This window comes from Leiobunum rupestre, chromosome 2 (genome assembly GCF_980474605.1).
Source record: "Leiobunum rupestre chromosome 2, qqLeiRupe1.1.hap1, whole genome shotgun sequence".
Taxonomy (NCBI): Eukaryota; Metazoa; Arthropoda; class Arachnida; order Opiliones; family Sclerosomatidae; genus Leiobunum; species Leiobunum rupestre.
The window spans coordinates 42,959,204-42,986,261 of record NC_143385.1 but is presented as its reverse complement, the minus strand read 5'-3'; the positions used below and the strand labels follow the sequence as shown (position 1 = coordinate 42,986,261).

The 27,058-nt window shown below is 37.1% G+C and overlaps 4 protein-coding genes across 4 annotated transcripts in view; all 4 read right to left on the bottom strand.

Moving 5' to 3' along the window:
- LOC149957567 (uncharacterized) overlaps nt 1–16,497 on the bottom strand; it is a 41,059-nt gene extending 24,562 nt beyond the window's left edge. Inside the window, exons 1-10 of the mRNA XM_090167098.1 lie at nt 16,324–16,497; nt 14,943–15,000; nt 13,475–13,597; nt 11,924–12,037; nt 10,072–10,221; nt 8,203–8,442; nt 6,309–6,548; nt 5,894–6,022; nt 3,094–3,336; nt 134–253 (exon numbers count right to left, since the gene is read on the bottom strand). Coding sequence (XP_090023224.1) covers nt 134–253; nt 3,094–3,336; nt 5,894–6,022; nt 6,309–6,548; nt 8,203–8,442; nt 10,072–10,221; nt 11,924–12,037; nt 13,475–13,597; nt 14,943–15,000; nt 16,324–16,497 — 1,591 coding nt within the window. The remainder of the gene's footprint in view (nt 1–133; nt 254–3,093; nt 3,337–5,893; nt 6,023–6,308; nt 6,549–8,202; nt 8,443–10,071; nt 10,222–11,923; nt 12,038–13,474; nt 13,598–14,942; nt 15,001–16,323) is intronic.
- Nucleotides 16,498–20,055: 3,558 nt separating this feature from the next.
- Nucleotides 20,056–21,012, bottom strand: LOC149957566 (uncharacterized). Its single transcript, XM_090167097.1, has one exon. It carries the CDS (start codon nt 21,010–21,012, stop codon nt 20,056–20,058), a length of 957 nt encoding a protein of 318 aa, XP_090023223.1.
- LOC149957565 (uncharacterized) lies at nt 21,012–22,187 on the bottom strand. The gene has a single exon (XM_090167096.1). The coding sequence runs from the start codon at nt 22,185–22,187 to the stop codon at nt 21,012–21,014; it is 1,176 nt and encodes a 391-aa protein (XP_090023222.1).
- On the bottom strand, nt 22,188–25,061 carry LOC149957564 (uncharacterized). Its single transcript, XM_090167095.1, has one exon. It carries the CDS (start codon nt 25,059–25,061, stop codon nt 22,188–22,190), a length of 2,874 nt encoding a protein of 957 aa, XP_090023221.1.
- Nucleotides 25,062–27,058: the final 1,997 nt, after the last annotated feature.

Sequence of the window (27,058 nt, the reverse complement as noted above, 5' to 3'; positions counted from 1 at the left end):
AAACTAATTATTGCGCACGAGTGCGACGGAACATTTTGACACAAGTAAAGAAATAATTTCTGCTTAAGTATCGCGTATTCTCGCTCCGGTCTTGGGTCGAGTACTCGAATTTAATTAACAAAATTGTATTTACCGGTTAGTATCAGAGTGCAATCAATGTCAGTAAACATGTTTGGATAGTTCGGTGAATAAATTTCTTTCTTATCTTGGTTGCCGACACTAAAGTTCAGACAACGTTCTTCAGTGATATCCTCTAATTAAAAGAAATGAAAAACTAACGATCAAGAGATTATAACACATTTGGAACATTGGCTTTTAAACTTTTCCGTACTAGAATCCCGTCCTCAATATAATATTAAAATTAACTCTCTCCTTATACTCAAAGATCTACTGCATATTATTAATTTCAAAAAAGAAAATATTTATGTAGATAATGAAAAACGCTTGGACCAACTAGCGATGTTAAGTCTAAGCATTTAAATAAGTCCTTTCTTAAAGGTCGAAAATTGACAGCTTTTTTTGCCTTTTCCGAATTTGGCTCAAAAACTTTTTTGCATTCTTAATGTTTAAGTCAATAAGTTTTAGTTACTAGCCACGAAAGTTTTTGATTCCAATTTGAAAAGGTCATTTTCTGGGGTAAGGGCAAATTCATCGATTGATCCTTGGTTTTTCTTTGTTGTTAGTTGTCAGGCTCTCGGACTCAGGTGGTCACTTATTCGTATTTGTAAACCATTGATTTAAGTATAAAATTGTCATTAAGTCAAAATAGCTTTTTATCTAAATTAGGTACATCCCAATTCGATCTCAAAGCATTAGCTTTTTCATTAATCTAACACACCTAATTTTCTGTTGTTTAAGATGGTGAATAACGGTCCACTATTATTTCATGTTTCAAATTTCACTTGCCAGAACGCGAAAGAGAACTTAATCAGTTGTGTTACAACTAACGAACGCGGCAGCTCCGTTCGACTTTCAGTAGCCACGTTGTGTCTGAGCAAAAGGCTTTCTTTTATTGGCCACTGCTCAAAATACGCGTTAAGACCCAAGTAAATCATGGCTCAAACTGGGAGAGGAATGGGATAAGGCCCGAGTGGTCGGACATTTACCAAAATTCCGTACACTTTGTCTAAAATCGCAAAATCGTTTAACTCTCTCTATGGTAATATTAACCAAGAATGTATTTATTTTTAATCAGAGAGAATGAATATGTCGAGATTATTTTTAGCGTTTCTCCAATTCCACCCGTTGGGCCCCCCGGTATGCTCCTCCGCTTTAATAAAATCAAATAATACTGCAATCTCATTGGTTCTTAAAAATTACGTTTTTCGACGCGATTAACGCTGCTGCGAGGACGCAAAAAATAAGACGCCTCCTTTTCGCCCCCCCCCCCTTAGTGTGACGGGGTTAGGGCCTCAATGTGTCCGTCGATAGTCTCGACATATTCATTCTTCCTGAGTATAAATAAATACATTCTTGTATTAACATTGAAATCCCAAAATCACTTCAAAAAGTAATGATAAAATCGCCAAAATCTCTACGAAATCCTGAAATCCCGTACAAAGTAATGGCAAGTGACCGACCCCTCGATAAGGTCCAAACACTTTCTTCAAAAGTAATATTTAAAGAAGTACTTGAACAACGCTATTTTAAACTGCTATTTTTCACAATTACTTTGTATTTGAATTACATTGAGCGTGTTTTATTTGGTAAAAATAATATTTTTAAAAATGGTACAAAAACGGACATTTTTAAGATAGCTGTCAGCGGAAATGTCAAAGGCAAGATGACATGAAATATATTTTGTCAGGTCTAAACTAGCTAAATACAAAACCAAAGTTTGAATAATACAACGTTAAAAGGAACCACCAATGGACTGTAATGCAATGGATGAGATAATTAGCGAATTAGTCGATAAGTCCATTATAAAAAGTGATAAAAAAGCTAAACCCTAAACGAATTTGAATAAAATTTAAAAACTTACATAGCTCGTACCGATAGGTCTTCGAGCAAACAAAAAACGCGAAACTCGGACCAAATAGATCTTCGAGTGAGAAAATAAATTAAAAAATTAATAAAATAGCCAGAATTTCCAACGGTAGACCGGTTTCGTCCTAGTTGGAACTCATCAGTACCCTGCGGGAAATCTGGCTTGCGACTATTAAACCGAAAAGAGAATCTAAGCCTAAACGTTAAAAATTTCAAAACGAGTTGCGTAGCAACGGAAAGCCGAATAGGGGGAGAGTGGTGGAGAATAGTAAATACGAAATGTAACGTTAAAAGGAACCACCAATGGACTGTAATGCAATGGATGAGATAATTAGCGAATTAGTAAATAAGTCCATTATAAAAAGGGATTAAAAATGGGATAAATAATAAATATACAGTTTATTAGATCACTTGCAACGAGCCTATTTATCAAATTAAAACAATCCAAAATGTTTATTCAAGGAAAAATAAGGTTGTTTAATCAAAATGAGATATACCATAATCACCCCTTACCGGATAACTCTTTGCAAACACTCCGGTCACAGTTTGATATCGCCTTTATAAATAAAATTACACTAACGAGGAGACTACCCGAGGTGATAATCACCGATTTGGTTGAAACTAGGTGGGTATGTAGACCTTATGGTAACATGAAATTTCACCTAGGGAAAAATTGCAATGGGCATTAGTTTTGCCATAGCAACCGAAAATGTTTTTGACAACACAGTATGTATATTTTCCCATTGAAAATAACATGGGAATCTCAGCACTTCTAAAAAATTCAAATTTCAAAACCAATAAAAAAATAGATGAAAATTGACAAATGAAATGAATTTTATGATATTTAGATGAATTTTGGTCAATTTGATCAAAATATGTAAAAATTTATCAATTGTTATTTTCAATGGGACAATATACAGACTGTGTTGTCAAAAACATTTTCGATTGCCATGGCAAAACTAATGTCCATTGCAACTTTTCCCTTGGTGAAATTTCAATATACCATAAGGTCTACATACCCACCTAGTTTCAACAAAATCGGTGATTATCACCTCGGGTAGTTTCCTCGTAAGAGTATTATGTCTCTCGGCATTATAAACCACCCACCTTTAGTGGTGTTCAGGAAGGAGTATCTCGCTTTGAAGCCTGAGAAGTGGCTATTTTCATTAGCTGAAAACCTCAATCGTACTGGTCCAGTTGAAAACAAAACATCAGCATTATTCGAACCGCAGAATACGTACGGATATTCATATTCTTCGAGGTAAACTTCCAGTTTGTCAGCGCAGCAGTCCTCGCTTTCCTCCAAAAGAAACTCCGAAAAATTAATTTGAATGATATGATTCAAAGGAGCTGAGAAGTAAATTTAAAAGAAATATTATAAAATAACTATAAAACATTAAAATACTGCATTTAAACCAAAGGTATTGTATACGGTTTAATATTTAAGAATTTAAAAAAAATAAAGGGGGCTCTTTGGCAATAGAAAACCGTTCAACCTGTGCGATTAAAAGAAACCGATTTGACTGCAGATTAGTAACGTAGATCTTCCAGCGAAAAATGAAAAATATCACTTTTTAAGGAGGATATAGTGAAAATTTCTAATTTGAACCTGATTTTAAATTTTCTTAAATCTACTTAAAAAAATAGAAAAAAATAATTTCGTTTCTTTAAAAACCGTGTTATTACCAAATTTTTAGAAGCGTATAAATTATTCTACCCTCTAATTGAAATTCCATTAAAATAGATTATTAAGTTTCCGAAAAATTGAAAATCCGTAGCATTAAATTCTAAGGCTAATTCAAATTTTCCCTTTAACACATGGAATGTGAAATCTCTTCAGAGGGATCAAAATGCATTTGGTTCCTCATTATGCGTCGAATCACCAGCAGGAAAAAGGAAACTACATCACTTCATAAGACAATTAGTGAATAACGAAGTGAATTGGTAACCATCAATACGAACACATTTCTTTGGGCCGTAATACGCTTCGCTAAAGTTGACCATATCGATCAAAGCAGGCTTCCTAATTTTTTAGTTCCACTAGCCCAAGCTGGTTCTTGTGGTAATTAGTGTAACAAAGTCTTAAAATGTAATATTCTATATTGCAAATAAAATGTTATTTAAAATGAAATGAGAAGAAAGATTTAATAATTTCCAATGTAAAAACGAGAGGAAAATTTATGCCACAGATTCTAAAATATTCACTTTTAAATTGATATAAAACGTCACTCTCGAAAATGACACGTAAAGCTTACCATATGAAAATCAAATCATTTTTATTTGTAGTTTTAAAACAATGTAATGTATAATTGGTTGTTTAGATGAGTCAACAGAGTGATTTGTGAGCCCTTACACGGGAGATATAGCTAGCGGAGTGATTGAATAGAGTTGTAAAAAGAACCACCCGCTCATTGCGCCCCTTCGGGAATTTTAAATATTTAGCAATTTTAGCGCTTGATGCCAATAACAAGTGTATATTTCCTTAAAGGATGATACAATGCAGTCCATAGGTGCTTCCTTTGAACTTATCTTTCCTTAAAGTTTGAAGGTTAAAAACGTCACCCCCCGGAGCAATTTTGTGCCTTGTTTGCAAAATCCAAAGTATTCTATGAGTTTGAAAGTTGAAAAGCACCACCCACTCAATTGGCCCCGAAGTTTTTTACAGTTGGCAAATTCGGGCCTTGTTGACAAAATAGAGTGTATCACTCCTTTGATTTTTAAATTTCAAAAGCATCGTAACTCGCGGTTTTAGCACCGTAAGCACCCCTTTGACTTAATATCATCATGGCTCACCAAAGGTTAGGGCCTTTTCACACGAGCCAACTTTTTGATCCAACTAGATGAGTCAACTTGAGTTGAGTCAACTAGTTGGTTCGTGTGAATAAAAGTTCGAAGAGTTGATCCACCAAAAATTTACGCGAGAAAAAAATGGATCACTGATCCATTTTTGCTGACTCAGCATTTTGATTTAAAAAGTTGGCTCGTGTGAAAAGGTCTTTAGTGCTTCGCTATATTTTCTGTGGTCTTCCCCGTCTTAACCTTTTACCCGGGTTATGCAAACAAAATCGTTCTTTTTCTATATTTCTTTGAGTTACTATTGTTTAGTTTTCTCAACCGCGGACAATCATTATCTAACCAGTTTTGGCCCATGTTATCGATTTTGTATGCAATTTTTATGTAATTGGCAATTATGGATTTTTTAATTGTTCTTGATAAATAACATTCACTGACAAGATATTATTTCTTTAAGGCGCCGATATTTCACATTCGCGGGTGTCAATTTAAAGGTTCATATAGGATCTTGAAATTAACCTTAGATCTTACAATTGTTAGTGCCGAGTATGTTCTACAACTTCATAATCTACATACTGCAATTATAAACGTGTTACCATCTATATTTATTTATTTTTTAAAAGAAGGAGGGAAATTAATTCCGTCATATTTAAGCGCCTTATAAATATTAATAAAGGACAAATTTACATTTGTTTCGATTTGATTTAACTTTCTTAAATCAATTTGTTGGACTAAATATTTAAAAAGCAAAATGATAATTTTCACTTTCGTTCCCCTATTTTTCAATTGAAAGGGGATCAAAGATTTTCTCTGATTTTTAACAATAATAATCCGTTGTTATATCGCTTTTTAGGGAGAACCGTTTGTACTAAAATTACCACGAAATCAATTCTTTTTCCGTAATCTTTCTATGAACTCAATGCATGGCTTTTTATTTTATTCTAAAGAATATTTGTTTGATAAGGGTGCAAAAAAATGTTATTAGAATGAAGAATTTTAAAGATTTTCCAAATTTTAAGATTTCTTAGTGGTTTTTTACGGTGCTCAACAGACACTTGTGAGTTTTTTTTAATACTTGAATCAAACCGTAAAACAGGCGTTACGATAAACTCACCATAAAGGGTTAAAGAACAAGAGATGGGCCCAGAATAAGAGTATGGATAGTTCGGTGAGAAGAATTCTTGGCTTTCTTCGTAGTCAATCGAGAATGAGTCGCAGGGAGTTCGAATGTTTCTTCTTTCGGCTATAATAGTAATTATCCAAAATTAATGCCAAGTTAAATTTCTAGCAGGACAGTAGAAGATATTGTTTTCCAAAACTGCTTTTAATCAATGATTTCATGAAACAGTAAACAACAAGTGACGTTTGGTATTTAGTGACCTTTTATAAATGTCGTTACTCCTATGTTAATTTGCATTGAAAATTCAAACAATTTTGTTGGATAGTAGGGAATCGGAGTATAACACACCGTTGTGCCATAAAATAAAGACTACTGTCAAAATTAATTTGTGATATTTTTAATTTCATACCTTTTTTTACAAAAGAATATGACGCCTTGAAGACTCCTAAATGTTCATGAGAATTATAGGAAAACAATTCGAACGTGATGTGAGGCCCCGTCGAGACCACAACCCAAGGAATTCTACTTCCGGTCAAAGTGTCCAGGAGAATCGAGCTGTCGTCTGGGCCATCCCATATTCTCAAGGTATCCGATATTTCTTTCATGTAAAACTCGGTGAATTTGACACTGACGATGTAGCCTGCTTGCGCTTAAAACGAAATTTTAAAACTTTTTGTTGTCAATAAAAAATAAACACCACAATTCAAGTTTTCAAATATTTTAAATTTTACTTCTGATACTTTTATTTTATCCTGGAATTTCATGCAAAATTTACAAATTTATGTTTAAATATTTTTTTATATTTTTTTATATTTCTTTAATTTCTCAACATTTCTGTTATTTCTGAATTGTTCTGAAAATATTCTTTTCGAAATTTCTCCAAAAAATTATAATTTATACGTGACCAATACAGCATTTATGTGTATTTCGAGAGATTTAACAAATTTGGTATGTTGGTCGGTGATTTCTATAGAAAAAATAGATCTATCTATAGATTTTCAGATATCATTAATTAGACATTTCACTGTACTTGTGCTAGCTTCTCAATTGTCAATTTGAATCAATATTGCGATATCATGTACGGGTCGTACAGCTCTTTCAGGGCGTTTAAGATCGAAGTTGATGCTGAAATATATCATCTACGCGCTGAATTTGATTAGGAACTTGTTCGAATTACCTGAGATTGTCAAATTGCAGTGGAGATTTGCTGGATAGAAATCGGGATAGTTGGGCGAGTAAATCTCTGAAGAATCCTGATTTAGGCTAAAATTGGCACAGGGATCGGTCTCGTCCTTTCTTGTCACTGAAATGAACAACTACTGCGATCATCAGTCTGCCCTGATACCAATATATCATAAATTCAATTATTTATTTATTTAAACTTGTTCCAAATAATCATTATTAATGACATTTAATGAACTAATTGGTTAATTAAAATTATAAATAAATAAATAAATAAATAAGGTAGCGTAAATAGTAAATGAGCAAAAGTTTCTTATCTTAAAATAAAATTAAATAATCATAGGTTTCATTGACGAGATTTTACTATTTGTTACTTAATTAATTAAAGGGCAGTGGCATTTTAGAATTATTAATTATGAAAATATTTCTTAAAACTACGAAAGCTTATTATAACCTCGAATTATGCCGACAGTGATACTATGTTGTCGTATTGGTAAAATTACCAGCGACGACAATTAAACGCGTTGATTCCCTTGGAACCATTTGTCAATAACTCAAAGATATTCAAACCATTTTCATATTTTTGAAAATTTTGTCTTTTTAGGCCAAGGCGCAGTAATATTTAATAATTATTACAGCTGTAAAATGTTTTCTTAGGTAAAATTAGTGTTTTGAAAAGTTGATAAAAAATTCCATAAGTTTTGCTTATAACTATAATTATTTTTTAAATGAAAACGTACTCCAAACCAAATTAAGTGTAACATATATTTAACAAAACATCAAACATGTTCTGTTCAATTTTTTTTTTAAAGATAAATAAATTGACTCTGAAATTAACTGAGAATGCATAATCAATGTATATTTACATGAAAGACAACCACTGTGATGAAACCAAATCTTTCGTAGCAATAAACCACAAAACGTCTTGAGCGTTAATCAGGCAATTTTACTCGGGACACTTTTATGATAGTTTACGATACCGAGTTTGAAAAATTATATACAAATTGTAGATCACTTTTAAAGTAATATTTAATATTAAAAATATTTTTGCTTACTTTTAGTTGTAATTAAATTTATTCGAAGATCTTAAGATTATTTAGATAAATGAAATTTGGCCTTACCCTTGGCTGGGTACGAGTACTTCGCCTTGAAACGCAGGGATGTTCCGTTTCCCTGTGACATAAGAGTCAGAATTAATTGGTCCTCCATAGACACAATGTTCTCAGGAATTAATGATCCACAAATTTCATGAAATGTGTTTAAATGTGGATCGGTGATTTGAAGGTAGGTTGAATTGCAAGAATCATTTTGGGCACCTTCAAATTCCAGAAAGGTTATTCGAATTCCATGATCTTTAGGAGCTTCAAATTACAGAACAAATAATATAAATATTACACACAAAATTATAATCGCTCTGATGCATTAGTAAAAGCGTACAATTGATATTATCACACTTCCCTTGTATACTATACAGGTTGTTTCGGAGAAGTCTGTAAATAATAGCAAGGCGTGTTCTTTTAGTGAAACTTAACCATAAAAGGTCTCAAGAACTATGGTTCAAAATTAAACCGATTTCGAGGTATGGCACATCGAATATCTAGAAAAGTTGACATTTGTTCAAATTCTATTAACGAATATGGTTTTGACCATTTTGATTTCAAATTTTAAATAACTATTATAAATGAAGAACGGAACATTTATATTAATTTTGTTTAATAAAAATATAATGTTTTAAAGAAACAAAATTTTATCAATTTTTTGGGGAAAATCATTTTAATTTGATTGTCCAGACATTTTTCTTAAAACGTAGAAATGTGAAATTTTCATAATGTACACTATCGGGGAAGGTCGTTTTTATTTGTAAATTGCAACAAAATCGTGACATTTTCACGGTTTTGGAATTTTTATTCTTTAATGCTAGGTGGTAGATGAAAACTGTCAATGATTAAGTTGTAGAGCATACTCGAAAACCTTAAATAGAATTGGCTTGGTCGGAATTGGTCATTTGGTCACTTATAAATAAGGTCATGAAAAATAACAAATTAGTAGTAGGTGGCCTAAACCTTTTCGCAACTAATTTGAAAATAAACCCATCTAACCATTGTAACAAAATTTAAAAAAGAGGTTATAAGATATCTAAAAAAATGTCTAATTTAGGCCAACTGAATTTCCCAAAGCTTTTTTTTGCATTTGCACTTCGTTTAAATATAGGTTTCCTTTCAAGTATTTAAAGTGTGGAGTCACCGATATTAAAATCATTATCTCAACGCACTTCAGTAATTAAGTATGCCTCGTTTTAGCCGTGAACAACGATCCAAGATGGAACAGTTATACTACGGTGATGGTCATCAAATCGCACGTCTATTAAGCCAGTTATGTAAAATTTCAGACAGTCGAGCAGATCAGCAACCTATTCTCCGTGATGTTCGTGACTTTGAAGATGATGGGAACGTGAATCCCAGATTCCGCGGACGGGGACACAAAAACATCAATATGGAAGACACAGTCATCGCCTACTTTATAAGAATGGCATGTTCCGATTCGGACTTGTCAACGTATTATGTCTGGAGTGTTCTGGACTACTATAACTTTCATCCATTTCGTGCCATGATCCACCATGGACACTGTATCTCTAACCGGACGGGAAAAGCAGCGTAAAAGAGTTTGCGTCCTACTTCGTATTAGCTGAAATAGTCGGCCGTACTCGATTCGCTGGGCCGTCAAGGTCATTCGGAAGAATGTAAACCCCCATTTCAAACGGAACGTTTTGTCGACCACGTGACGAATTATATGGCCTTGACAGCCCGAAACTTTCTGAATTCTTGAGCCTCCCCCCCTTTACAGAGAGGCGGTGGCGGCGGCAGGTGATTTTGTATGGTGGAAGCTACAGCTTTTCCCGTCCGGTTAGAGATACAGTGTCCATGGATACACCAAGCACTTCACGATAGCGATAGGTGACTTAGATTGGACTTTTGCAACTGGTTCAGTACCATGGCCGATGCCAATGAAAATTTCCTCCGTTTGCTTCTCGAGTATGATGAGTGCGCATTCTCGAGAGATGGGCCGTTTAACAGACAGAACAACCACATGTGGAGCGATGAAAATCCGCACTTGGGATATCCTCACCACAACTTTCACAACTAATTTAAAAAGAGACCTAAGACCTTCTATTAACAACTTGTTATTTTTCATGACCTTTTATATTAGTGATAAATTTACCTATTCCGACCAAACCAATTCTATTTAAGGCTTTGGAGTTTGCTCTACAACTTGTTCATTGACAGTTTTCGTCTACCACCTAGCGTTAAAAAAATTAAAATTCCAAAACAGTGAAAAATGTCACGATTTTGCTGAAATTTACAAATAACAACGACCTTCTCCGATAGTGTACATCCTGGAAATTTCACATTTCTAGGTAATATAGTTTTTGAGCAAAATGCCTGGGGCGATCGAACCAAAACACCCACTTTCTAACTGGTCGGCACTCGCTTATTGGTATGCTTTTTTCGGTTTTTTGAGTCTTAGGTTTTAAAGTTCTTCATACTTCGAAAGAACTTTTTGGTAAGGCATCGCTGCAGTAAAATACTTTAGTAATTGTTGTAATGAGAAGCTTATTGAACCCAAATTATTTATTTGCATCGAAAAAATACGGAGAAAGGTGAGAAGCGAAAAGCATAATCACCATTTAAATGTTTGGGCTTTATTAATTAAAGTCATTTTTTTAAATTGCCCATATGGGCAAACCATTGTGGTAAAAAGATAATTGAAGGAAAACCAATTCCATGCAGCTTGTTGAAAACAAATATCGTCAAAGTGTAAGTATTTTTTTGATTAAATACACGTGGATTGTCTATTTTCAAATCTTTATTTAAATTTTGCCAAATTTAAGTCTTTCTTGTTAATAAATGAGTTATTTCTAACGTTTTCTGGTTTGATATTGAAGGGGCTATATTTCGAAAATGTTTTACTTTAACACTTTTGTTGTTTTGACATTTTTGGTTCAGGTTATTTTTGACAGACTTATCCGAAACACTCGAAATTATAATAAAAATGATCGACTTATCCCCACATATTTTATCTAAGAATCACTTGACTGAGCCAAAATGTAGCTTTATGACCTAATTATATTGAACTAGAAAACTAGGTTGAAAACTCAGTTCGAATAAAATTGGAGATCATAATATTACCATTGTTATCAGAACACTATCCAAGTGAGTAAACTGAAATTAACCACCCACTTTTTATGATTTTATTAAAAAAAAATTTATTTATATTTTTCATTTTTTAAAGAACGTCAATTATTATTACTACGCAAGGTTTAAATAAATTTAAAATTTTAATATAAATATAATTTTTTTCAATCTTTATGTGACTATATAAGATCTTATAACTGACAGATATGGTTATCTTGAAATTACAAAATAAGAACAATTTAAGATATTTTCGTCAAGATATGACTGCATTGCTATGGCTGTCACGGAAAACAATGAAAGAGTTAAGAGGTTAGACACATGGAAAATTGAAACGAAGTAAGAAAATATATTCCCAAAAACTAATCCTGATTGGATTAAAGTTTACCAACTAAAAAAACACCTACAAGAAAAATAAAAATTATAGGGCTATTTGCGTTGCGGATCTGAATTTAATTCAAACTATTCCATTTTTATTTTAAGGACAAAACGAAATAAATCCTAATAAAATCTAATTATTCCCATGTTTATTGTTCCTAAGTAGGCGCAGTGAATAACTCATTTGGTTTTTTCAACTGTGCCCCTTTTCTTAATACCATATTATTTTATTAGTTTTAAAAATATATAATTGAATTCAAGAGGTGAAACTTACCAGTAAGATTTAAAACGCAAATGACTGGGTTACGGGGTGAAGCAGTGTGAAGAGGCAAATTAAATTCGGTCTCTTCCGTATTGCTCACACTAAAGTTTTGACATATTTTAGATTCTGAAACATTTTAAAAGATAATTTAAATAAAATTATAAAATTAAAAATATTTCAAAAGGTTTGATCACATCGAAAAGACGTATCTTGTTAATTTCCAATTGTCATACGTAGATTTTCCAAATACCTTTCATAGATTTTTCTAAATATCACTCATTGATTTTACATATATCATTCATATATTTTCCAAATACCTTTCATAGATTTTTCTAAATATCACTCATTGATTTTACATATATCATTCATATATTTTCCAAATATCATTCATAGATTTTCCAAATATCATTAATAGATTTTCAAAATATCATTCATGGATTTTTCAAATATCATTCATTGATTTTCCAAATATCATTTATAGATTATCCAAATATCATTCATAGATTATATAAATATCATTCAAATATTTTTCAAATATCATTCATAGATTTTCCAAATATAATTCATAGATTTTTCAAATATCAATCATAGATTTTCCAAATACCATTTATAGATTTTCCAAATATCATTAATATATTACCCAAATATCATTCATAGATTATATAAATATTGTTCATAGATTTTCCAAATATCATTCAAAGATTTTTCAAATATCATTCATAGATTTTCCAAATATCATTCATAGATTTTCCAAATATCATTCATAGATTTTCCAAATATCAATCATAGATTTTCCAAATATCATTCATAGATATTCCAAATATCATTCATAGATTTTTCAAATATCATTCATAGATTTTCCAAAAATTGTTTAAGGATGAAGATTTTTAAAAATTAATCATGATCCAGTAAACACTAAAATATTATTTGTGAAAGAGGTGTGAAATTGAAAAATACAGGCCTAAAAATCTTAACTTTATAATGTATATCTTACCGGAAGGCTGGTAAGAATATGTTGCTTTTAAAAACAATAAACGTCTAAATTTTTCTTTATAGTTGGAATTAAATTTCAAATAAAGGTGACGTCCAGTAGAGCTAAAATATCTTGGAGCTTTAAAGCCTTTCATTGAGACCAGCATTTTTGAGCTTTCGTCGTAGCCATCTCTGATCACCAATGAGTTGTATGGAATAAAACCTGAACAGCTGGATTTTTGCGGAATGATCTCAGTGAAGTTTATTTGAATGCTATGGTTTGTTGGAGCTGAAATGTTGAAGAATAAGTAATTCCATCAAAGAAAAGAGATCTGTAATAGGACATTTCTTTACTTAAACGACATTCTCGAAAGAATTTAAAAATGACGTTAATAATATAAAAAATAATATGTCGATTCTGAACAAAAAAATGCGTGTAAAAAGTCCCTAGTTAATTTATTGATCTATAGTTTTTATATTTTTTATAAAGTCGTAACAATGTTTCTGATATAATGTTCCTTGTTCGAGAATGGTTTTTAACGATTTTTTTAACAAATACCTTTAATCAAATACAAATAACTTAATCCTTACCTGTCAAGGTGACTTCGCAAGATATATTAATAGGGTAAGCATTGGGATAGTTGGGCGAATAAATTTCTTTCTTCTCTTCATTTTCGATGGTGAAATTCCAACAGGAGAGATCTGTAGGCTGGGCTGCAAAGAATAAATAATAACGTTGGCGAAAAAGTATTGGTTTAATTGAGGAGTGGTTAACACTTTCGCCTGGCAACAAGAGGAGCCGGGTTTTATCCCAACTTGTGACACTGGGTGAAAACTAGAGTCTACTCCTTCTGCATTAAGTTTTCCCCACGTTGTTAAGTTTCCATTTCATAAAACTTGTTGAAGTTAACAGTAATAATAAGTGTTGGGAGTGGCATGAAGAGCTTGTCACCACCCGCATAAGCAGTATAACCCGGTCACCTGAATTAGTGGCATTAAAAGTTGTAAGATGAGTTTAGCGTAAGGTGACATCTTGTGTATTAGCCTAGATGATGATGATTATTATTCAATTGAGATCACATAAACGAGATAGAATTAAGTACTGTTAAATGTTTCACCTTATAAATGTCAAATCATTAGAATACGGTTTCTGGGGTGTATCTTCCTTCAAACTGTCCCAAGGGTCTCAAAACTATAAAGCTGATAATGTGAGATAAAAAAGGTAGGGGACCAGATTCAAACTACTTTTACTATTTTTCCATGAATTGCAAAATTTTAAAGTGTTCGTTTGTTTTGAAGTTTCAATTTGATCACGTTATTGATACGAAAAATAAGGAAATTCTTAGGGGTCCTGATTGAATAACATATTCAAATTCGGAAACACTTAATTTCTTATAGGAATATATTAAGTTCTATATTTAAATTTTATAATTTTTAAATTAAGATTTTAGCTATTATTTACAAGCTTCAACCTTTAAGATGAACGGCGTTGTAGTCTGTCTTTTTAAAAATTGAACATGAAGAAATGTTGCCTCGGTCAACGGAACCACTGGATATTCCAGGTTAGTTATTGGCCTACCATCACAAATTTCGTAACTGGTGGAACTTCGTTAATCACTTTCGGGATTTAAAATAAGAAAAATATTTTCACAAATTCATTTGGACCATGTTTCAGCTCCTGCCATGAGCAAGTTGAAGTACTTTTAAAATACGGTAACTATAAATTTTGTAACTAACGTTTAGCTTGGTTATCTCCTGCCTTTTAATTTTCATATTTTCTCAGGTTTCCACTTTATTGAAGCACATTTATTTCAAGTAACTAAATTAATTAACAAACAATTTTTCGTAACTTCATAGATTTTTAAAAATATCACAAATATTTCATATATAGTAGAGTTTCATATATGACGTACATTTACAAAACTATCCTTACTCATTTGTTAGCTTTTATGATATATCAAATTTCAATAAAACAAATCGTGCAAATATAGTAGTTGATCTTTGTGATAAATAACGAATAAGATGCCAGAGCTACTGAAATATTGAATCTATCACTTACCGCTATTTACAGACAACAAGATGACGACAAGCAGAAATGAACATCCTGTCACCATTTTCTGTGCCATTTCTAGGTTTTAGAAAATCAAACTTTTTATTTCGAGGCGACAGCAATTGCTTCAAGGGTGATATTACGCCTAGGCGCACTTGGCAAACGCTTTGGGCTCTCAATTTTTTAAGGCCCCATTTTCCCATTCGAGAGGGTGGGTGCTAACGTAGCATTGTCTCGGTTTGTGTTAGGCCTCTACGAAGATACAAAACGGCCGTAAAATCAATAAATTCCGAGGGGTTTTAAGTAGTACTAACCGAGGGGCTGATCACTCCGCGTAATCGGTGTGCAGAGCTGTACCTTTGTACTAATGGGATTACGCGTAATCTTTGAAGTCCCTGCCTTTGGCAGTGCTAATCTAAGCGTAATCCGGTGTACAGACTTTCTAAGAGTGGTTAGCCCCTCGGTAATAACTGACCTCTAACTAGATTTACATTGTGATAAAGAAAAGTAATAAGGAACAGAAAAAAGTACGCTTTGTTGTGTCTCTGTTGATTCTGTTTTTCACTCGTCACTATTCCATGAAAAGCCCATTTAGTATCTCTTTAATCGTATTCCTATTTTTCCGAAAGTCACATTTGTACATCATTTTGTTTCATAACTCCGAAACGGCGTCCCGTAAGAAAAAAATCATAACATAGTTTCGATTCCAAATGACTTCTCAACCCATTATCTTTCGTTACTATATACCATCACTAATGAAAAACTGTAGAGATAACTATATCATTTGTGTTAGAAAAGATAAACATTTAAAAAACAATATGAATTACTCTTTTCTGGTTGATTACTGAGAAAAACGTTTTCAACATTGTTTAGACATTATCAATTAACTCTTTAGGATTAAAATTAAACAAGTTGGCAAGCCAAAATATACCTTTCCTCGGAACAATCGCCCCTAGTGGCGTTAATTTCTCGAGATGACCCTTAAATAATCTCCGCAAATCAGAGTTACTAAAAACATAATCCCGGTTCAATCCTGCCCGGTATAAAATTTTATTTATAATTAAAATAATTGAGACGAAACAACCGAGTTTAATTTATTCAGAATATTATAAATTAAGTAGTTACAACAGTGAGTTAGACGTACTAAAACAATGCACAATTTAATTTAACCCTATTTACATTACAAGTTTATCAGTTAAATATAATACAAAGCAAATTTTAATGGAAGAATATCTAAAGAGGGTATTTGTAGTTTTCTCGAAATACTAGCCGCATCTTTAACGCTCATTTTATTCCAACACACGCCCTTGATGGGTATACCGTAGAATAGCTATATTCGACATCTGGTAGTCACGACTCGTAGGCTTCCTGTTGACGTTGTGACACATACCGCACTTAAATTATCCAGGATGTTAGACGCATTCGCTACTTTCTGAGCAGCTAAAAATTTTCTTCTTTCATTTTCGTTCCTCCGGAATTCGGGATCCGCCCTCCGTTCTCCCATCCTGTCTCTAGCTTTAAGCTTTCTTAGTTCCTCTTTAGATAAACCCTCTTCTCCTGCCATGTAATATCCAAATTTGCTAACTCTTATTTAAAAAGCACTACACCAAATTTAATTAATTAAAAAACCTTGTGGCATAAAACCATTCCTAAATAACAACACAAAAAAACCTACTTTAAACCACTTCACACGAAAAATTGTAATTTAAAGCCAACAATACCCCTCATAAACTCAACAAAATGACCATTAGAAAAATAAATAATAACTAAATCAATGAGACTTCAGAGCAAAAATAATTAATGGAAAAATATATAATAACCCAATCAATGAGACTTCAGGGCAAAAATAATTAAAGGAAAATATATAATAATAACCCAATCGAGCAGGCTTCACACTATGTTCCAAAACGCCCAAAACACGGCATAAATTCCCCATCGAATATTTCAAACACAAATCGCAATCTGTAATTTGCAATAGGACTAGTAAATTTTAAAATTTTCAGAATTTTTCCACTGCCCATTTGGTTTCCGCCACCGAAAGAAAAGTGAAAAATCCCATTTTCGTCCATGTTGGCAGAGGTTTTTCTCAAAAACCCGCAGGTACCATTTCAAAAGGTTAAAGACAACTCCTTGTACAAAACCCCAAAATTATCTTCTAATTACTTTCACGAGTTGATCTCCGCTCAATTTAAAGAAAAATTAGTTTTAAATTTTAAAATAATTTTCCTAAAATAGCCCGAAACCGCCAAAGTTTTGGGCTAGCTTTGACTGGAAAAAAATGTTTGCTTTTTGTACCAAAATGTATCCATGCCTTGCTTTATTCAGTACTATAATTCCATATTACATTTGAAAATTCAATGTTCGAGAATGGCGTTTCCTTGTGCACAAGAGGCTGTGAAAACGAGGCGCCATTCAACCTGACGAACTTTTCCTAGTACACAAGTGCACTACGGGTTGAACACTTCTACAAGTGCTGGTAGGTCAAAAATCTGAAACTTCAGTTTCCGTTCTATAGGACATGTGGTAAAGAATATTTGGGTTGACCCTTTTTTTACCTTTTTTCAAATTAAAGAGGTCGAAAATAGCGACCAATCCTATAGAACTTAAAGTGAAGTTTGAAATTTTTGACCTACCAGCGCCTGTAGAAGTGTCAACCCCGTAGAAGTGTACTAGGAGAAGTATCGAGGCTGGACCACGGCATTGCCTTCCACCTCAAGTGTATAACCTTAATTACCTGGTTCCATTTCATCTTTGCCTTTAACTACTTAAAGAACCTGACAAACCGCCATTACCGAACAATTAATTTTCTTCAGACGAATCAAATGAAATCTCTGACGAGGACCAACTCCTCGAAGACTACGCTGAAAGCACGTGGAAATATAACATGAAATGGACTCATATAATTAAAGTGATATATATTTGTAATATAACATGTGCTAATATATCATTAGTTTTACTTTTTACATTGCATTATGGAATTAAAATACTGAATAAAGCCAGGTAGACGAAGAAAACATTTTAGCACAAAAACTAAAATAATTTTTTTCAGCCAAAGCTAGCCCAAAACTTTGGCGGATTTTGGGCTATTTTAGGAAAATTATTTTTAAATTTAAAACTAATTTTTCTTTAAATTGCGTGGAGATCAACGCGTGAAAGTAATTAGAAGATAATTTTGGGGTTTTTTACAAGGAGTTGTCGTTAACATTTTGAAATGGTACCTGCGGGTTTTTGAGAAAAACCTCTGCCAACATGGACGAAAATGCGATTTTTCACTTTTCTTTCGGTGGCGGAAACAAAATGGTCAGTGGGAAAATTCTGAAAATTTTAAAATTTACTAGTCCGATGGCAAATTACAGATTGCGATTAGTGATGTTGCGATATTCCGCCAGGGGCGCTAGTTTCGCCGCTAGGGGTCGCTGAGAATCAAAATGTATGTGGGTGCAATCTAATTTTACAATGATTCATTATATGCAAAAATATTTTTGAAATATTCGATGGGGAATTTATGCCGTTTTTTGGGCGTTTTGGAACATAGTGCTTCAGAGCAAAAATAAAAATAGAAAAATATTTAATAATAACCCAATTGATCAGGCTTCAAAGCAAAATAACGAATAGAAAAATTTCAAATATCAACCCAATCGATTAGGCTTTAGAGGAAAAATAACGAAAAGAAAAATATATAATAATAACTCAATTAGAAAAAAATATAATAACGCAATCAAGCAACAAATTATTTTAAATATTTAGAAACCAATCAATAGAAATTGTAATAACTATAGCAAGAAGCGCATCACCTTACCATTCACAAATACGAATTTTCGACGTTATTATAATGAAACCGGATAAACTTTACGCCACGACGTAACGCTCTAAAGGTTCGTCTATACTGGACAATTTTGCAGGAAAAGGAAATAAAAAACAAAGAGAAGAAATAAAGAAAAAATATAAGACAGGAAAAAACCAACAATACTAAAGAATCGACAAAAAACAATACCAAAGAATAGACAAAAAAACAATACCAAAGAATAGACAAAAAAACAATACCAAAGAATAGACATGAAAACAATACCAAAGAATAGACATGAAAACAATACCAAAGAATAGACAAAAAACAACGCTATCTCGATCAGTAAAAATAACAATAAGACCCTTCCATGGCATAAAACCCAGATACGCCACGAATTTAAAACAAGTTCACCAAAATAAAAAAATCGCCGTATCATAATGGTTCCTTTACTTCAATATTTTGCCTGTGATGTGCTTTGCTTTCAGGGAAGTCAGTAGCTCGGCGCTGAAACATCTGCTCAGTAACGCGTCAACCTGCGTTCGATTCTTGGTCATGATCGTATTTTACATTTAAATAATTAATTAATTAATTAATTAATTAATTATTAAATAAATTTAAAATACGATCATTTAATTCATAAATATTTAAAATAATATAAAATAAATTGACGTTTATAATTTTATAACAGCGTAAAGGACTTCCGCCAAAGCTGTTTAAAAAAAAACAGAAGCTTAGTATGCGTCGGTGACTTAGTTGTTGGAGTAAATCTCTAGCACGTAACAGACCCGGGTTCGATTCCCGGCCGGCGCCAATAAATCGCAAATAGTCACTACGACGAATACCGTGAACAATTGGTGGAAACCCTGCCATTGGAAGTTGAGAGGTTGCCATAACACTCAGCACTCGGTCCGTCCCAAAAGTCCATAAGAAGTAGTTGAAGAGAAAACGCCCGTACAAACACAAACACAACCAAAACAAACACAACAAACGCAACACCCACAACCGTCATAACACAACAAACACAAACACAAACCGAACACACCCAACTCCCACAACCGTCATAACACAAACTGTTCGTGACAGTAGCGACGAGGCAATGAGCCAGACATAAACTCAACATTAGATTTATTTAAATGAACATCTTTCAACGGAGTTACATTAGAAGACCATAAACTTTCAAATCTCGCATTCGCTTATATACAATAATAAAAACAGTTTAGATTACGTAAAAAACAAAACATGTAAAAACAGTAAAAAACGTTAACAAGAACCGGTGCTTGAACATTCCGGCCACCTTAAACTATACCGGGTTTAACTAAACCAAGATACGACGCCTCAAGTGTCCAACGGTAGAAGACATAACTTCACCACGGGTCGTTTGAACTCCTTCTCTGCCGTCTTCACCGTTACCACTCGAACTAGCTGATCCTCGCCTGGATGGACCTGCGTGACCCGAGCCATCCGCCATTTTGTCGGTGGTAGATCTTCCTTCTGCAGGACCAAGTCCCCAACTTGCAGATTTCTCTTAGGATTAGCCCACTTCGGTCGTTGTTGCAATCGAGATATGTACTCCGCTTGCCAACGTCGCCAGAAATGCTGCAGTAGCTGTTGGCTTAGCTGCCATCTAGACATCCGACTCATCTGGACTGAAGTTAAGTCCGGTTCCGGAATGGCTGTCAGGGCGTCCCCGATTAGAAAGTGACCGGGCGTGAGGGCTGATAGATCGGCAGGGTCTGACGTCATTGGCGTAAGCGGCCTCGAATTTAGACAGGCCTCTATCTGGCAAAGGAGCGTCTGCATCTCCTCGAAGGTTAGCTTGGTTTCGCCGATAACCCTCTTCAGATGGTGCTTCACAGACTTCACGCCCGCCTCCCAGAGGCCGCCGAAATGAGGTGCAGCTGGCGGATTGAATTTCCACGTTATGCTCTCGTCACCCATCCATCTTGCTATTGTCGGATGATTCGTAGCGGTAGATACGGAGATGACGAAGTCCTTTATTTCTCGGCTGGCTCCAACAAAGTTCGAGCCGCAGTCGCTATAGATTTCTGCGCACTTTCCCCGACGGGAAACGAATCTCTTCAAGGCTGCCAGGAACGCCTGAGCCGACATGTCGCTTACAAGCTCCAAATGCAAGGCTCGGGTAGCGAAACATGCAAAAACGCAGATGTACCCCTTGAACGCCTTGCATCCTCGACCCTTCAGGACCCTGAGATCGAAAGGCCCTGCATAGTCGACGCCGCAATTGAGAAATGGCCTTCCTGGGTTCACTCGGCTAGCTGGTAAGTTACCCATCAATTGTTGGACGGTTTTGGCTTGCTGTCGGACACACCGCATACATCGCCTGACATGGAATCGTATGGCGTCCCGCCATGTAACATCTTGTTATGCTCATGGCTAATAATTAAGTCAGTCAATTTGCTCTTACGAGGAAGGATTATTGGATGACTCTGGCTTTCTGGTACTCGAGCGTGGCGAAGACGTCCTCCGACTCTCAGAATCCCCTCCATGTCCAGGAACGGCGTGAGCGGGAGCAGCTGACTCTTAGAGGACAAGCTCTCTCGCTTTCGTAGACGTTGAATCTCTTCTCCAAATGCGCTCAGCTGCGTGGCTCGTATCCAATGGCTTAGCGCTCCGTCATTCTCAGTCTTAGTCAACGGTCCTTTTTCTCGTTTGTCAGCGGGATTTCGCGTGTTCCGTACGAAACGTTGGACATACGCCGTGACATGAATCAGCGTTGTAAAAGATGAATAATTCGTGAGCAGAGGCCAATCGACAGCGCCATGTGCCACGACCGCCAATGTTATCCTTTCCTCTACGGTACATTCGGTCGGCTCCGCTACTGACGTCTGACCTTCGCCGGGATGCCCGGTTGCCAACCAAGCCGGACCATTCCACCAGAGCGGATGATGGCAAAATTCTGCTACAGTGATCCCGCGGGACGCACAGTCCGCTGGGTTGCATATCCCGGGAACATGCTGCCATTTGATTGCTGGTTGCGCTTCTTGAACCTCGGATACCCGATTCGCAACGAACGTTTTCCAACGCTGAGGAGGTGAGGACAACCATGCCAATACGATTCTACTGTCGCTCCAGCAATGGACTTCGGAAATCATGGTGCTCAGTGACCGTTGAATCAGGGACATCAAGCGTACCAGAAGTACCGCAGCGCAAAGCTCCAGCCGTGGTAAGGTCGCTTGTTTGAGAGGAGCCACCTTCGTCTTTGCTGCAACGAGCCGAACGGTTGCTACCTCGGTGCCGGTTGAAGTTCGTAGGTATACTGCCGCCGCATAGCCATTCTCCGATGCATCGCAGAAGCCGTGCAAAGACAAGTCTTTCTCCTGACTATGACCGACGTAGCGATGAATCCTTAGCTTCTCTATCCCGTTCATTTCCTCTCGTAGTACATTCCATTTTGCGACGACCGCCTCAGGCAACTCTTTGTCCCAGCTAATCTTGACTTTCCACATCTATTGTAATAGTATCTTCGCTCGTATGACGACTGGTGACAACAAGCCCAGTGGGTCGAAAATCTTTGCCGTATCTGATAGTATAGTGCGTTTGGTGACGAGAGACCTGTTCGTTGGGGACTTGACGGAGAACGATAGGTAGTCGGAAGCTGGGGTCCATTGAAGTCCCAGGGTTCGGATCGATTCTGCATCGTCGATTTTTAAAGGAATCGTGATCTCCCTCAGCTCCAACGGCAATGCCTCCAACAGCGCTGGTTTATTCGACGCCCATTTGCGCAGTCTGAACCCTCCTTCTGTAGCCGCCAAGTTCAATTCATTTTGTAGTTCCAGGGCTGCAGGGACATCCTCGGCACCGGACAGCAAATCATCCATGTAGAAGTCCTCGGATAATGATCGAGCCGCTAATGGATACTTGAATTGAACATCATGAGAGAGCTGTTGCAGTACCTTCGTAGCTAGGTAGGGCGCGGATGCCGTGCCGTACGTCACCGTCAGTAGTTTGTAGTCTTGAATTGGATCCTGTTTCCTACGTCTCCAGACGATTCGCTGGTATTCTGCGTCTTCCGGCTTTACACGAACCTGGCGATACATTTTCTCAATGTCAGCAGTAACCGCTACGGCGTGGCATCGGAACCGAATCAGAAGATTCACGAGGTCACCTTGCAGCCTCGGCCCAATGAGCAACGTATCATTGAGTGACTTGCCGTTCGATGTCTTTGCGGACGCATCAAAAACGACCCTGAGCTTGGTAGTGGTGCTGGATTCCTTGACCACAGCGTGATGCGGAAGGTAACAAGAATTTCCTTGCTCAAGAAGACGTTCGGTTACAAGTTCCATGTGACGCAGAGCAAGAAACTCGTCCATAAATCCCCGGTACTTCGTATATAGCTCCGGGTTGGCTTGTAGACGCCGTTCGAGGTATCCAAATCTCCGTACTGCTATGTCTCGAGAGTTCCCAAGTTGCTGGAACTCATCTTTGAAGGGTAGCTTCATGATGAACCTTCCCGTAGTATCGCGGCAGTGAGTTTCCTCAAAGATCTGTTCGCATTTCTTCTCAGCCGTTGTTAGGATCGGTTTTAGTCCAATTTCTTCCAGCTCCCAAAACCTGGCAAGTTGGTTATCCAGGCTGCAATGATTAACTCGAACTTGAGGTACGACGAAGTTCGAATCCGAGGGTCCCAACCTCCCAGCTACCGCCCAGCCGAAGACAGTGTTAAACATTCCAGGAACACCAGCCTTACCCAACAGTTTCCCGTCTCGTACGATTTCTAAGTACGCATCCGATCCCAGCAAAACGTCTATGGACCCTGGGACATGGAATGTTGGGTCAGCCAGCTTCACGCCTTTGATATGAGTCCAGGTTTGTGGATCGAATGCCAGATTAGGAAGCTTTCTGGTGACCTGCCTGAGAATCAGCGCTTGTACCTTGATTTTGAAGTAAGAATTTTCACTGGACTGGATATCCAATAACGTAGCTCCAAGTGTATGGCCAACTCCACTCTTCCCGATCCCTCCAACGGTAGCATTCAGACGAACCCTCTTCAGCTGCAACTTCTGGGTAAGCTGGTCCGATATAAAACTGGCCTGTGATCCGCAATCGAGTAACGCACGGCAGGACCAGATGTCTCCATTCCTCGGCCGAACCTGAATGACCACCGTCGGCAGTACTACTTGTGAAATGTCCAGGAGCTGACAGGATACATGAACGACCACGTCCGTATTCGATATGCCTTGGGGTTTGGGACCATCCTCCCTCGAATCTCGGTGTAGAAGCAAATTATGTTTCGCGTCGCATCTCCGGCAACATCCAGACTTGCAACTGGTACTGACATGATCTTTTCTAAGACAGTTGAAACAAAGGGACCGTTTCTTCACCATGTCCCACCGTTCCTCGACGGACGCTTTCAGCAACGATGGACATTTGTAAGCGTGATGTGTCTCCGAACAGGAGTTATCCCGCACAGCTCCGTGATTCGAGCTGACAGATCTCCTGTGGCCCGTTGGTAGGTTCGACTTGACCGTATCGTTTACCGTTTCCGAAGCGGCTAACGCCCGTGCTCTCTGCTCCAGGAACGTGGTCAACTCTTCATATGTCGGCCTTGAGGTGCCTTTTAGCGACAACTCCCATTGACGACGTGATTCTTGGTCAAGCTTTTCCCCAACGACGTGAAGCAGCACTGCATCCCAATACTGGACAGGTTCCTTTAATACCTTAAGCGACCGGATGCATTCCGCTGAAGTATCTACTAGGTGTCTCAGGGCTATGGCTGAGCCGTTCTTCACGCTGGGTTGACTAAACAGCCGCTTGACGTGCGCGTTGATTATTTCTCTAGTATTGTTGAAGCGATTGAGTAGTATGCTCCAAGCCTCGGGATAGTTGGCGTCGGTCACCGGAATTGACTGTATGAGCAAGGCAGCTTCATCCTTCAGCGAGGCTTTTAGGTACTGGAATTTCTGCGCCCCATATAACGATGCATTGCTATGGACGGTAGCGGTAAAGAGGTCATGGAATGGAAACCAATCAACATAGGTACCTCTGAATACGGGCAGTTCCAATTTAGGTAATTTGATGTCCGCCGTTGACTGTACCGCTGGTATGTTGCTGGTAAGCGTGTTAAAGAATATGACCAAGGCTTCCGCTCGTGCGGCAAGCTGCTCGTACTCCTCCTCATGAGCATCGAAACTTGCGGGTGCGCATGTGGCAGCAATGTCTCGTTGTACCCTCTCAAGCTCCTGCGATGTCTCGTCGGCTCGACCCTTGTACATCGTGACTGCGACTGAAGTTAAAGGTGTAGTGGCATGATTAAGTACAATTGATTCGAACCTGGTGATTCTCCCCTTGATGGTCTTCCTTTTGTTAAGAAGACTGTCCATGTCTTGTAGTTGACAAGCTGTTGACGAATTACGACCTCACCGGACGACTGCTTCCCACGAGAAGGAGATAGATACTAGTTCCTCGCTGTCAAGCAGACTAATACGCGACTAATATCCGGCTCGACGGACCAAAATATGTTCGTGACAGTAGCGACGAGGCAATGAGCCAGACATAAACTCAACATTAGATTTATTTAAATGAACATCTTTCAACGGAGTTACATTAGAAGACCATAAACTTTCAAATCTCGCATTCGCTTATATACAATAATAAAAAACAGTTTAGATTACGTAAAAAACAAAACATGTAAAAACAGTAAAAAACGTTAACAAGAACCGGTGCTTGAACACAAACTCAACATTCACACCCTACACATAAACATTACAATAACGAAATATTCAATCAGACTGAGTTAAAGCTGTTGCGACGGTTAGCGTTAACGAAAAAAATATCCAAAACAAACCCAACCGCAAATTATTCCGCTAACGCTCACCGTCGCACTGTGGTTTTGCCAACCCTTCGACTTCGTTCCCTAACTCCTAGCAACTGCGTGCGCAATGATTAAGCTTTGCACCGAAAATGCGAACGCGTTCGCAGGCCGGACACACAGACAGACAGACACGGTGATTGTATAACCCCTCCCCTCGGAGAGGTAAAAATTTGAATTAAAGTTTTGGTATTTTAAACGACACGATGATGATCATTTTGAGTTACTAGAACCTAGGAGCCACAAACACACACACAACCCTTCAAAAGTCGTGCATTTTCTTGTGTACATTTTTTATTGGTTAGACTCTTTAGCGCTTGCTGCCGTCGAAAGGGAAAAATTCGGAAATTGGATTCCCCCTTTCCGTAAAACGTGCAGCGTAAAGGTTCGTCCAATGAAATTTGTACACAACACTGCGTTAGCGTGTTTAAAGGCTAGGTCCTGTTGCTCCTAGCTAGAACCCTGTAAATAGTCTGTATATAAGCTATGTTTTTTTTTCACACCTTTTTTCTTGAGTTTCGGGAATTTTATGAAAGAGAGCAAAGTTTATATTGAATGAGTATCAATGAAAGTGGTTGTGACCTGACAAAATAGCACTTGTTTAATCAGTAAAGGATATATATTGGTACGCGTCGTTCCTTTACACTATTTTACTCAAATCTAGAAACAACTCGAGCCGATCAGTTTTATTCCGGTGTACTTCTTAGCCAGTTAAGAAATGGACCAATTTAACAGGTGCCGTGTTTAAATCGTATCGATCAATAAACTACATAGTACTATTGTGTCGAAAGAACTAGTCCTCCGACATAAGTATTAAACGTTGGATTTTGGTGGACACAGGGGAGTAATTGTTGTTTGGCGAATATTGATCCGCTAAACAGTGTGTCAGAATTTATAGCCCGGTGTACCTGGTAAGATTAAAAACACACCTCCGGAGGTCTATCATCATAGTGCCCTACAGGTGAAAAATCCCGCTACTACTGAAGGTCGCACCTTCGACGCATGCCACTCAACCCAGCAGAAGGTACAGCGATGGGACGACCAATCCCCACTTCGCACACAGCAGTGGGATTAAGAGTGGATGCTATAGCAACTCCAGCCGACATCCTACCTACTTAGGTAAAGAGTCATACCCATCAGAAAGAGCTCCTAAAGGGGAACGACGGGCACACAGCGGTCCACATAACCCTGGACAGCGGGCACCGGAGATCCAAGTGGCCGGGGAACAGGACGACTGCGCCTCATACGGAGACCCGCCGCCTCACAACAGGCTACCCAATCCTCCGAGGCGGCCAGTTTGCCTGGACCCTCTCCGTTAGCCTGAGCCGAGACTCAGTTTCCAGCCCAAACCTGACCGAAGTCCCACTAAACATAAAGTTATGTATTTGTACCCCGCCGTTCCGCTGGGCACTACGGCGGCACACAAGACAAAGAGTCATGCCGGATAAAAATGCACTTTGCGAAACAAACGTTCGGCCAGTGAGACAGCCATAAAGACAGGCTCACATA